Below are 13,576 nucleotides of genomic sequence, written 5' to 3' on the forward strand. Positions count from 1 at the left end.
GACCAGAATTTAAATAAAACTTTAACCTTAATTGGTCAAAATTATCAACATTTTTAATTTAAAAACTTTTTTTGTCACCTCCACATAATCTTCTCATGTTACTTTCCCTTTGTTTTTCCTTTTCCGCCTCAATGCTTGCTTCAATAAAATATTTTCCTCATAACAAGTTGAAACCCTCGATAAACCTTATCGCTTCAGCTCCTACAACTCAAAGCCACATTTATCCAATTTGAGTTTTCCTCTCATTTTCCAAAACTCCTAATGGGGTTGTTCGCCACCAGGCGCACGTTAGCTTCCAGCATATACCGTGCACTCGCTTCATCATCATCATTGTCTCGATTTCGTTTTGCTGTTCCCCTTTTCTTGAATCCCCAGTACTACCCATCAGAGCAATTCGTTTCGACCCGTCCCAAGACATCCGGGTCGGGTTACTCTCCCCTCAATGATCCTTCTCCCAACTGGAGTAATCGGCCGCCGAAGGAGACGATTCTTTTAGATGGATGTGATTATGAGCATTGGCTGATTGTCATGGAGTTTCCTGACCCTAAACCCTCCGAGGAAGATATGATTAATGCATATGTCAAAACCATGGCTGCCGTTCTCGGAAGGTACTCCGAAAAATACCCCTTTTCTTGCTGCTTATATTGGCATATTATACCTAGGTCTTTTGTTTTTTATTACTTATACATGAGAAGGTTCTTTGTGTAAACTTGTTTTTCTAGACATATATATATACACCCCCACTTTTTTGGCTACTTATTGGCATATTATACCTAGGTCTTTTGATTTTTATTACTAATACATGAGAAGGTTCTTTGTGTAAACTTGTTTTTCTCTCTATCTCTCTGTATATATATGTGTCTGTGTGTATATATATATGTCTGTGTGTGTATATATGTGTGTGTGTGTGTGTGTGTATATATATATATATATATATAAATGATACCTTCTCGTGTGGATGATAAATTATTGAATTGTTGAAATGATACCTTCTCGTGTGGATGATAAATTATTGAACTGTTGAAATCCTCATGGCGTGTTGTGACTCTGGATTACGAGTTGATAAGGATGGGTAGAGGCTAGTAGGGCTTTTACACTGTTTGGATGGTTGTTATACATTGTTCATAATGTATTGTATTATATTGTCTTGTATTGTATTGTAACGTGCTATATTATATTGTTTTGATGAATGCAACATTCAGATAGGTTGTATTGTTTTCCATCGTGCATAATATCACACGCAGTGTTGTAATAGGCGCTCGCCACGTCGCCAATGGCGAATGGCGAGGCGAGGCATAGTCGCCTTTTGTGAGAAAGGAGACAAGGCGACAATGCAAATTAAAAAGGTGACGCCTTTGCGAGAAAGGCGAAAATGGTGTCGCCTTTTTAATTTTTTTTTTAAAATTAGGGCTTTAGGGATAAAAGCTAATTTTAGGGCTTATTTTCCTATTTTGGCTCCACCAACTTACTCGATTGGCAACTGCGACTGCTACCATTATCATCTCACAAGTTCGACTTCGACTCCGACAACCGGCGACGGCTACTCCGGTAAGGATTGATTTCTATTATTTTTTTCTTCTTTCTTCTTCTTCTTAATCCGGCGACTGAACTCCAACTACTGTTTTTTTTGCTTCCTCTTTTTCTCTTCTTCTATTTTTCTTCCTCTGAAACAGTAATACAGTGTTACACTGTCACTGTAACAATAAGCATAAATGTATTATGTAAAAAAATCTTTTTTTTAATAACTTATATAACATAGTATGATAGTAATATACTAATTAAATGGCTTGATCATTTACAACTATTTCAATTTCAATGGCGTTTTAGTATTGCTTGTTTTATGGATATGGAATTGTTGAGTCGTTCAAGTTCTAGACTTTTAGTATCTATCTACTATCTATTTTTAATTCTTTTTTTCTTTTGACTTGCACCGGGTGTCCGAGACTCTTTGAGTCCCGACTAATCCCGGGGGTGCACAGGCCCTCGGCAAGGAGTTTTCCCGCAAGTGCACCACGGGTAATTCAGGGTTTCACCCAGTTCGATGGCCCTCAAAAATTGTTTGCACCCAATGGGAATCGAACTTGAGACCTTGAAAGGGAGCACCCCAAAGCTCAAGCCAATTACCACCAGGTCAACCTCTGAGGGTTTTCTCTATTTATTTTTAATTCTTGACTTGAAATATTTTCTAATGTATTAGTGCTCTATTGAAATTTTGATCATTTATATATTATTTTAATTTTTTTGTATTAATTGTCGCGCACTTTCAAAAGGCAATAGCCTCGCCGCGTGGTGTGACGGAGCCCTGTCGCCTCTTGTCGCCTTTCACCGTCCAAGACATTGATCACACGTCAACAATTTGAAGGATAAACTAAAAAAGGAAAGTAGGGTATGGAGTAGAGCTGCTATAAAAAGGTAAGGTAAGGGATAAAAATATGATTATTAAATACTCAGTAAAAAATGATGATAAGGTAACGATGTGATTGTACCAAATCGGTGGTTACACAAAATGGGACTTTTTGTCGTTATATATTGATGGATTTAATGATATGACAATAAAATTTAAGTAACAATCAAAACAAACATTATATTTAAACTAAAAATACAATACAATACAAGACAATACAATACAATAGGTAAAAACCATCCAAACAAGTTGTTAGGTTGGTAGACTTCCGCGAAAGAGTACATGTAACATTTCTAGAGAATCTCATATAGGATAGGGGCTATAAAATCTTACTATTTATATGAAAAGGAAAAGTTCACTTGATGAGCACACTTTTGGGCTCGATGTGACGTAACCCAATGTCAAAGTCGTTTAGCATATTGGGCCAAAGTGGCCATTATGTGTCATGGGCTTTAGAATGTGTCTAATATGGTACCGGTGCTCGTCTCCCTTAATACAATGGTAAGAGTGAAACAAACCTCATTAAGAATGCTAAAAGTTCCCATAAGTAGGTGTTTATGTTGCCAATTGGAGTGAGTTGTTATAGAGTACTTTGAGTGAATCTCCTTTGGAGTGATCATTGTTGGAGTATTCTCTTGGGATATTTTTGGATAATTGATATTTTTACTCTCCAATGCATTTTTGTTATTGTTGATTTGCTCCTAGAAGTGTGCTCGTGGCGTACAATAGGTCAATTCAAGACATGTATAATGGAGCGAAGACGCATGTGATTTGATAGGGTTGCACCGCGGGTCAATGCTTAGTCCATTTATATTTACCTTGGTAATGGATGATTTGACGCGGTGCATTCAAAGGGAGGTGCCTTGGTGTATATTATTTGCTGATTATGTAGTGCTACTTGATGAGACACGGGGAGAAGTTATGATAAGTTGGAGGTTTGGAGACAAACCCTTGAGTCTAAAGGATTTAGGTTAAGCAGGATCAAGACTGAGTACTTGAAATGTAAGTTTAGTGATTTGACGCATGAGGCAGACGTGGTAGTGAAGCTGGATTCTCAGACCCTTTGGAAGAGAGATAGTTTACTGGATTCTCAAACCCTTTGGAAGAGAGACAGTTTCAAGAATCTTGCGTCTATTATTCAGGGGAATGGGGAGATTGACGAGGATTTCACTCGCCATATTGGTGTACGATGGCTGAAATGGAGGCTTACTTCGGGAGTCTTGTGTAATAAGGTGTCTCTTGAGCTTAAAGGTAAGTTCTACAAAGTGGCAGTCCGATCAGTTATGTTGTATGGAGCAGAGTGTTGGCCAGTTGAAGATGGGGAAGATGGGGATGTTGCAATGGATGAGTGAACTTATTAGGAGAGATAGGGTTAGAAATGAGATTATTCGAGAGATGATGGGAGTGGCTTTGGTGAAGACAACATGCGAGAAGTGAGGTTGAGATGGTTCGGGCATGTGATAAGGATGTCACGCACCGTATTGGTGCAGGATGGCTGAAATGGAGGCTCACTTCGGGAGTCTTGTGTGATAAGAAGGTGTCTTCTGAGATTAAAGGTAAGTTCTGCAGAGTGACAGTCCGACCGGCTATGTTGTATGGAGCAGAGTGTTGGCCGGTTAAAAACTCTCACATCCAAAAGTTAAAGGTGGTGAAAATGGGGATGTTGCGATGGATTTGTGGATTACTAAGAGATATAAGGTTAGAACTGAGATTATTTGATAGTAGATGGGAGTGGCTTTGGTGGAAGACAAGTTGCGAGAAGTGAGGTTGACATGGTTCTGGCATGTGATGAAGAGGTGTCCGGATGCCCCAGTATGATGGTGTGAGTGGTTGGCTATGGATGGTTTCATGCGGGGTAGAAGTAGGCCGAAGAAATATTGAAAGGAGGAGATTAGGCATGACATGAAGCAGTTACAGCTTACGGAGGACATGACCCTTGATAGGAATGTGTGGAGGACACAGATTAGGGTGAAGGGTTAGTGGGTAGGAGTGCTTCCTTACTAATAGGGAGGAGTGCTTTATGTAGTTGTGCCTGTAGTTATAGTGTTATGCATGTGTCTTGTAGTTTCTGTGATGTTCTGGTGTTGTTGGTGATTTCGAATAGATAGTTTATAATATTAATCTGTGGGTATCTTATTTCTTGTATCATTTTGTTGTGTTTGTTTATGTTTTTTTGTATGTTATATTGGTGTTTGTCCTGAGCCGAGAGTCTATCGAAAACAACCTCTCTAATTCATTTGAGGTAGTGGTATGGACTGCGTACACTTTACCCTCCCAGACCCCACTATGTGGGATTACACTGGGTATGTTGTTGTTGTTGTTAATTTGCTCCTCTGTTCATAGACGTAGTCCGTAGGTCAAATTGGTCGAACTATGTAAATTTGTTTTTTTCCTTAATGTCCTTTTTATTGTTAGTAAACAAGTATTTTGGTAACTTCCTCATTTTCCTTGCTACTGATGCTTAGAGGAATCATCTTTTTAAACCTTCATTTGGATTTAGAAATAAAATTTATTAAAATGTGGTACAAGAGAAGAGTAACAATCTTTTTTTTTTCAATTTGAACATTCCATTATCGTACTGTATTGTTTCTGGAATGACATGGCGCAGTTCACTAGGGATTGGAGAACCCAATAACATTGTGTTTGCTGCTTTCTAAGAAAAAAATATTTGAATCACATTTTGTTTAAGTTTAATTTGATTTAGTGACGGAAAATGCCATTAAACAGTTGTACAAGAGAAGGATTACAATTTTGTTTTGCAAATGTTTACATTCCAAATCACTACCATGTGCTAGTACAACATGATATGTTTCACTAGGGATTGGAGAATTGGGGTAATATTGTTGTACTTTCATGTACATGAAGTAACATTTTGTTTTCTAGACTTGAGTGTACTTTCTTTTCTAAGAGAAGATTATTCGCATCACATTTTATTAAAGTCCAATTGGATTTAGAGACGAATTGGTATTAAACTGATGTAAAACAGAAGGAAAACAATTTGTTTTGCAAAGGTTTAACATTCTAAATTGCTACCATGTTGTTCCTCTTTGTATAAGGACATGATGCAGTTCATTTTGGATTGGAAAAACAGGGTAACATTGTGGTGCATTTTTTATGTATGATTGTGTTACTTGTTCGCTAATATATTTGCTCGGTTTCCTTGATTCTATCTCTTCTAGTCTTTTCTGTTGAATTCTCTACTGTTCATAGCTTTATTTACTTATTAATTCTTTCAGCAAATTTTCATAGCTTTATTAACAAAAGTAGTTCTATTAACTTCTGCAAACTTGTCTACCAAGTTATGAATTGTGCCCACAGAGTAACCATATTGGTGCATATATGACCCACTATATGCTTGACTACTGATGTATGTAGAATTTGCAGGCTTAGCTTTCTACATCAAGAACTTTATTCCTAGAGTTGAATATACCATAGAGATTTTAAAATGAACAGTGTTATTTCACTGCCTCAACTAGTAAACCTTTTTGTGTACTTTTGGGCGTGGGCTGTTTTTTCAGTGTAATGGACTAGTGATATTTCGATGGCTTTTTGTTTGGTATACAGTGAGGAAGAAGCAAAGAAGAAGATTTACTCTGTTTGTACAACCACATACACTGGGTTTGGTGTTTTGATTTCTGAAGAACTTTCCTACAAGGTTAAAGGTATAAAGTTTTCTTTGCTGGTCACTTAATGTGTCTTGTTCTTTCATTTGTTTTCCTTGAAATACTTGTTAACTGAAGTTCTGTTCTCTCCATTCTCAAATTGTCTCGTCATTATAAAAGGTTGAGAATTAGTAATTTTCTAATATGAGATTAAGTAGGGACAAATACTTAGTTATTTCTGGATAGAAACTGAAATGGGGATAATCTACAAGTTTTAAAGTGAACATGCAAATTTGTTCAGTGATTCAAAGAAGGAATGAGCATTCACATTCCTCTCTTCCACACTTTCCCTAGAGTGGGAACAGAAGCGCCTTGGTTGTAGAGTTGCAACGCAAGTGCTTACTTGGAGCCCTCTTTGATTTGTGAGCATTGGATATGCAAGATCTAGGTTTAAGGCATCAGCTTCGGTTTGATTATCTAGGTTTGATCTCCCTGTTACTAGTTAGCAGATTTGTGGTTATTCTCAGAATTCTGTAATTTAATTTCATCACGATTGATTTCTTAATGTCATGTGTAGGTCTACCTGGTGTTTTGTGGGTCTTGCCAGATTCATATCTAGATGTCCCCAGCAAGGATTATGGAGGTTGGTGTGCTGAAAACTTGTGTTTTTATGCCTTTGGGATTCTTCTCACTAGTAGCATGTCTGCAAAGTTCATTGCCTGTTTAATGTTTCCATTCACTGATGTTTAGGGGATCTGTTCATAGATGGAAAAGTCATCCATAGGCCACAATATAGATTTAATCAAAACCAAGGTACTAGACCCAGGCCTCGGCCTCGTTATGATAGACGCCGGGAGACCATGCAGGTTGAAAGAAGAGAACCAACACAAAGAGGAGCAGGGGTACCGAATCAGCTACCTCCTGCACAACCCGTGTCAATCGAAGGCCATAATTTCTCCCATGGAACTGGAGGAGGTCCAGCAGGATCTCAGGGCAACAGTAGTTGAAGTTCCTATGCCAATTGTCATACAGTAAAATCTGTAGTAATGGGATTAGGTTTGATCTGATACTATTTGCCTCTTAAATTGTTCGTTTCATGAGTTCTCAACTGAGCCGACATATTTTCTGGATGAAATGTGAATATCTTTTCATACCTGTTCACGTAAAGAGCATTGTGTCATATACTAGTAGATGCATCTTTTGCCCGAGTTGTCTTCTGGAAAAACTTTGCATATTTCAGTGTTGTAGAACAGTTAGTCAAAACAGTGTCAATGTGGAGATGCTAATTTTAATGATGTTTGCTGTTAGTTTTGTTCTATTAATCTAGTTAAATCCCTTTAGATGAGAAAGCATCTATAATGGGGGCGTAAAAGCCTGTTTGTTTTTCACTCTATTATGTTACTGCTACTGCCGCTCCTTTCTTTGAACTCATAATTTCAAGCAAGATAACACTTCTACATGTGGAAGTTTTGACACACGAATTTCTTCAATTAGCAGGACTTCTAAGATTAGATTTCTGCGATTAATTTTATTTTGCGGGGTTTATTTACTTTTACTGAGATGTAAGTTTTGGATGACAATTTTTCTGTTTTCTTTATCCTTTGCTAGAGTTTGTCTGTGAATGTTATATGAATTAAGTTGTATTGCGAAGTACTGATGGAGTAGTTTTGATCATGTTGGTAAGAAGAAAATAGTTCTTAGTTTTTTTGATGTGTAGAAATTGATTGGAAATGATCTTTATGTTGGTCATCTCATACTCCCTAATATTCAAAAACTATATAGTGATGGCCTGTGCGAGCATTGAAAGATTTTTGTGAGCTAAACACAACTATTTACACATATATTGTGTGGTTGGCAAATGGCAATCATTGTTTACGGTTATGATTACATCATTTACACAGCATATCTCCATGCTATACTATTTATATAGTGCTGCATTTTGTCTTCTTCTCCATGCTATACTATTTATATAGTGCTGCATTTTGTCTTCTTCGTACATAGTGTCTCGACAAAATCTGAAAAAAGAAAAGAAATGAATTAGGTTCGATCCAACATTTGATTTAGGAAGTGATAGAGCAAAAGAGTCTACAACACTACCGAAATCGATAACCTCTCAGTTAAACAAGTTTATGGAGAACTACTTATACAAATGATATCTTAGATTTAATATTTTCAACTTCCAATTTTAAAGCAAGTCTAAATAAGTTGCCCTACCCTGTTTCCTTTGACCAAGCGACAAAGCAGTACTCGAGAAATGGGCCCTCAATTGTTCTATTTTTGCCAGAAAAAAGGTGGGTACAACTGCACTATAGACACTATACAAAAGCAGTTTTTCGTTTCTTTTAATACAGTACAACGGCAAAAGTGAAGAAAGGATATTTCAACAGCAGATTTTGTGGTCATTGATGGTTATTTTATGGTAAACTTGAAGTTTTCACTGTCCATGGTTATTTTATGGTAAACTTGAAGTTTTCACTTTCCAAAAGGAGATCATAAGGGAGAATTAGATAAATTTTGAGTCTGAATACAAGTACTCTATATTTTGTTTTCCTACCCTTTAGAAAGCTAGAGATACAAAAATATAAGAAATTGGGACTCACAATAAATAGGGGTATGTAAAGGAAAGGACACCTGGTCATGTTTGTGTAAAGAAAAAATGGAACCTTAAGATATATATCAACAGGATAGGAAGTACCTTAGCAGTTCCAGATGTCCTGGAAGCATCATAAGCTATGTTCTCAACAGTGCGAATAAAACGAATACCATCATTATTTGCCAAAATCTATGTCCCACCTTCAGCATGTGTTCTGGTGCCTCCATGTGAGTTAACCAGCAGCTTAGCGCAACCTAGTAGCTGAGACTCTGAGAAACCAGTATGCAGTTTCAGCGTCTCGTTCCAAAAAGGACTGCAATGTAGCGTGTGTCGAGCAACATACACCGTTGAGGCAGCAATCATCGACGAGCAGTAGCTATTTGTAGCATAATTCATCACCCCTAGCTCGCCAGGAAGTCAACCATGTTTTCCATTGAGGTCACACTGCAAGAATTCAAGACAGCAACGTTCGCTTGTACATTAGAAACAACAGCTTTGATGAATCGAACGAGGAATACATAAGCGTTGGTACCATTAAGTACCACTCCAGTTGTCCAAGAATCCTTTTTTCCATTGACAGAACCTGCTCATAACTGTACTCTGTCAGAGATGCACACAAAGTCATTCACCTAAAAATGTACATTATCAAAATTGGTTTGTTTGTTAGTTTGCAACTCGAATAAAGGGGAAGTAACTTGCATAATAGGACTTATTAATGTGCCTCAGGTGCCCAAATTTCTTCATATTTGCAGGCAATGAGCATGGCACTAATGCCAACTAACTGTAATTCCCTTCTTGATGTAGTTGCCGCAGCAAGGTAACGATCAATGATATTGGTGGTTAGGTAAAGTCTCTTGATTTAGCTCAAATTTGTGATACACTTCAATCAACCAGTCAATCAAAATAGCTCACATCTTTTCACTTATCTCAGGCTGTGAATCCATATAGTCATGAATTCTGCTCTCACACTATGAAAAAACAAAATAGCAGCCATAGCTAGTATTACCAGGATATGTGAACAAGAAAAAGCAAATTGTACATGAAAAAGATCAAGTACCTCAGCTATCTTGTAAAAAGTGTAGATATCCTCAACATATTCCAGCACCGCCAACTCATTATTCACACATCTGTAGCATCAATGCTGCATTTGTATATAGACCATCTTTGCTGAGAAAAGATGAGGGTACTTGGTTCGCATATCTGCTTCTGCTTCCTAAGTAGCTCCCTCAACAGAATGATTCTGCCAAAGGACCTTAACCAAGGGAACGACTTTATTTCTTAGCCTACGAATTTGAAGATCAAGGATCTCAAGTGGGACCTCCTCGTAGGAAAGGCTATCCTAAACGTCCATATCTTCCAAAGGAACAACTACAATTGAATCACTAATACATTTCTTTAATAACGAGACATGGAACACCGAATGCACTAATGCCAAATTTGTAGGCATATCAAGCTCATAAGCTACCTTCCCAAATTGGTTTAAGATGTTATAAGGGACAATATCGAAGACTGAGTTTCCCCTTCTTGCCAAATCTTTTTACTCCCTTCATAGGCAAAATTTTCAAATAAACTAAATCACCAACTTCAAATTCAAGATCTCTTCTCCTCACATCTGCATAAGATTTCTGATGACTTTGGGTTGTTTTCAGCCTCTCTCGAATCAACTGAACTTTGTCCACTACCTCAAACACTGAATCTGTACATATCAATGTAGCCTCACCTACTTTAAACCAACCACTAGGAGATCTACATCTCCTTTCATAGAGAAACTCAAACGGAGCCATCTAAATACAGGAGTGATAACTTTTGTTGTAAGCAAACTCGATCAAAGGTAAGTGGTCCTCCAAACTACCTTTAAATTCAATAACAACCCTTAAAAACATCAGGAGAACTTTTCTAATCATGCTAAGTCTGGAGAGCATACAACCTGTTCTAGCGCTGCCTACTAGTGGTACTTTAAGTAGCACCCTGCTGAGTCAGGCGACCTACTAGAGCTAAAGGACGATTAGAAAGACCCTGTTGACCAGCCCTTGGGCAATCCCTAACTATGTGGCTTGGCTTTCCATAACTAAAACACACATCACTACCAACCTTACTCTCACTCTAATAATTTCTACCGTATTTTCTGTAGAGAGGATTAGTACGAGCATTGTTCACACTATCCAGGGACTTACATCCTAGCGCCCTCTCCAAATTGTATTGCCTAAACTTAGGCACTGGTGCACTAGCTAAAGATGGATCTGCAGCTGAAAACTTCTGATGGAATTGAGAATGGTTACTGCCTTTTGATTTTGGCAGAGAAAAGTTAAAACTGCCCGTTCTGAATTCTCTCTCTCCTCTCCTTATGCTTTTTCTTCTCAATCTACTAAGCATGAACCATAATCCTAGATAAGTCCATCTCCTTAATCAATATAGCAGTTCTACACTCCTTAACCATACTATTAGATACACTAGACATAAACTTACTCATAATAGGCCTGTTATCCACCACCATAGAAGGCACATACCTCGCTAACTGAGTGAACTTAAGTGAGTCATTTACGCTTATATTACCCTACTTCAAATTGATAAACTCCTGAACCTTAGCTTTCCTCAACTCTAAGGGGAAGTACCTATCTAAGAAAGTTGTTTCAAAACTTCTCCAACTCTACCGACCCTGCATCAACATCATGGTCTTCCTTTCACTACTTAAACTAGGTGTAAGCTACATCCTGCAACTGATATTTATCCAAGTCTACACTCTCTCTCAAATTAACACCCATGATATCTGTCACTTTCTGCACCATATCCAGAAACTTCTACGGATCCTCCTCAGACTTTGATCCCAAAAATAAAGGGGGATTCATTCGAATAAAATCTCAAATCCTCACTGCAGTTGTATTTGCCACTAATTGGCTAGAGTAACAGCCTGTTGGTTGTTCTAGGAAGCTACAAAGTAGGATAAGGTAGTAAAAGTAGCCCTGAATTTGGCGTTGGAGATCTGTTCATTTATGGGATATTCCTGAATAGGTGAGGGTACAGGATGATCCCCGTTCCTTATTTGGTTGTTTCTTCTAGGAGGCATTGTCTGTAAATAGAATGAAGGATGAGTTAGAAAAAGATTTTAAATAGAGCTTATACTCTTTCACATGACATGAACACTAAAAGAAGGGAAACTTTCCTAAAAATGGCACATATCCTCTTGTCCATAAGTGTGGCATGCTTTACACCCATGCACAAGACTCTACTCAACAGGGCTTTCAGACTCCTTAGGACACTTTAAAACCTTTGCTCTGATATCAAGTTTGGTCACGACCCAAGGTGACCCCTAGTCGCGACAACGGTGCTTATAATTATATGTGACCACAAGCTAACCCCTGAATTGGTACTTACTGTGAGCACTAAGTAATACTGTAATGTAACACATGAGTGAAAGATCCACTGATAAGGTACTATTCAACTGAATACTAGAATGCGAAGAAAATTATATCTGAAATATCTGATGAAATACTAGAAATATTTATATAAAATAACTATTAATACTGAAATAACTAACGGATTGTCTAACTGATTATCTAAAAGCCTTTAAACATCATGAGGAGTTGATGGGACAAACCTCTAAATAACTCTGACTGACTGAACATAAAGTACTTAAATAATAAAGATAAACATATAATGTCCTCGATGGATAAGGACTCACCACTACTGCTGCTTAGTAACGTTGAGCTATTTAGAATGGTCGAGAAGTTGTGCATCGGAACCTAGTTTTAAGACAAACTAGCGCAAAGAAAAGTATGCGATCAGTACTTTAAATGTATTGATATATGAGATGAGGAATGGTTGAAATGCATGAGGTATCTGAGCATAAACGCATGAACATGTAATATCTTAGAAGACATCTCGCAGTCTCTTTGTTTCAATGAAAGAGTGCATATTACGTATAATTTATGCTGAATGTCTCTCAATGTTGAGAGCCTTTCCATTAGTATTCAAAGATTACATCCCTAAGAATCTGCCTTTCCAACCCCTAAAAATTAGTTATTCTATCCCTCTGAATCCGCTATTATATCTCTCCTAATATGCTATTCTATCTCTTAGATTACTACATCTTATCTCTATAATTACACATATACAACAATATAAATTACATTAATGTATACAATATTCACTATTAATTCATAATCTTTGTGTTGTCCATTATGCTAACATCCTCCCTCAAACTGATGTTAGTGGATCAAGAAGCATAAATTTGCCTACTTGAAACTGATGACATTGTCATGACATGGATTTTGTAAGAATATCAGCTACTTGTAGATCACTAGACATGTGTGGAAGAGTAATGAGTCCTTTATCTATAGGTTCTCGTACATAATGATAGTCTACTTTGATTTGTTTGGTCCTCTCATGATAAACCGGATTAGTAGCAATCTGAATAGCACTTGTATTATAAGCAAGAAGAGGGGTCAGAATAGATAAGGAAATCCAATCTCAGCAAGTAGTCCATAAAGTCATACAACCTCTAAGTAAGCAGTAGACATAGGTCGATATTCAGCCTCTATTAAAGATTTTGAGACATGAACTTCTTTCTTACTCTTCCAAGACATGGAATCTCCTAGAAACATGTACCAACCAGTAACTGAATGACAGGTATTAGGACATCTCGCCCAGTAAGAATCGCTAAAACCATTAAGAAGAATAGGAGACCACTAGGAAAGAATAATCCACGATTAGATATCCTAGGAAATATCGAATGATGCAACGTACAACCACCAAATGGATATGATATGGAGCTTGAATAAATTGACTAACTTATTGAACTACAAAAGAGAAGTTAGGTCGGTCAATAGTAAGGTAATTTAATCTCCCAACTAATTGCCGAAACATAGTTGGATCGAGAAGAAGATCACATTCCTCACGATGATTCTTTACATTTAATTCTAATGAAGTATCTTCAGAGGAGGAACCTTCCATCCAAAGAAATTAGATCCTGAGCATATT

General features: G+C 37.4%; 1 protein-coding gene and 1 pseudogene across 1 annotated transcript; one reads left to right on the forward strand and one right to left on the reverse strand.

Annotated features, from left to right (window-relative positions):
* The first annotated feature begins 91 nt into the window (after positions 1 to 91).
* On the forward strand, positions 92 to 7,322 carry LOC107879454 (multiple organellar RNA editing factor 3, mitochondrial). Its single transcript, XM_047407404.1, has 4 exons — positions 92 to 608; positions 5,969 to 6,066; positions 6,584 to 6,649; positions 6,757 to 7,322. The coding sequence occupies exons 1-4, from the start codon at positions 262 to 264 to the stop codon at positions 7,011 to 7,013; spliced, it is 768 nt and encodes a 255-aa protein (XP_047263360.1). The 5' UTR covers positions 92 to 261; the 3' UTR covers positions 7,014 to 7,322.
* Positions 7,323 to 7,567: 245 nt separating this feature from the next.
* The window catches only part of LOC124898009, a 35,647-nt pseudogene continuing 29,638 nt past the window's right edge, over positions 7,568 to 13,576 (reverse strand).

The sequence above is a fragment of the Capsicum annuum genome, chromosome 1, assembly GCF_002878395.1.
Source record: "Capsicum annuum cultivar UCD-10X-F1 chromosome 1, UCD10Xv1.1, whole genome shotgun sequence".
Classification (NCBI taxonomy): Eukaryota; Viridiplantae; Streptophyta; class Magnoliopsida; order Solanales; family Solanaceae; genus Capsicum; species Capsicum annuum.

Excerpts from the sequence above, each read along its gene's own strand:
- LOC107879454 (XM_047407404.1), top strand. The coding sequence starts at position 262 with ATGGGGTTGTTCGCCACCAGGCGCACGTTAGCTTCCAGCATATACCGT. Across the intron at positions 6,067-6,583 it reads ACTTTCCTACAAGGTTAAAG|GTCTACCTGGTGTTTTGTGG; the intron begins GTATAAAGTTTT and ends TGTCATGTGTAG. Across the intron at positions 6,650-6,756 it reads CCCCAGCAAGGATTATGGAG|GGGATCTGTTCATAGATGGA; the intron begins GTTGGTGTGCTG and ends ACTGATGTTTAG.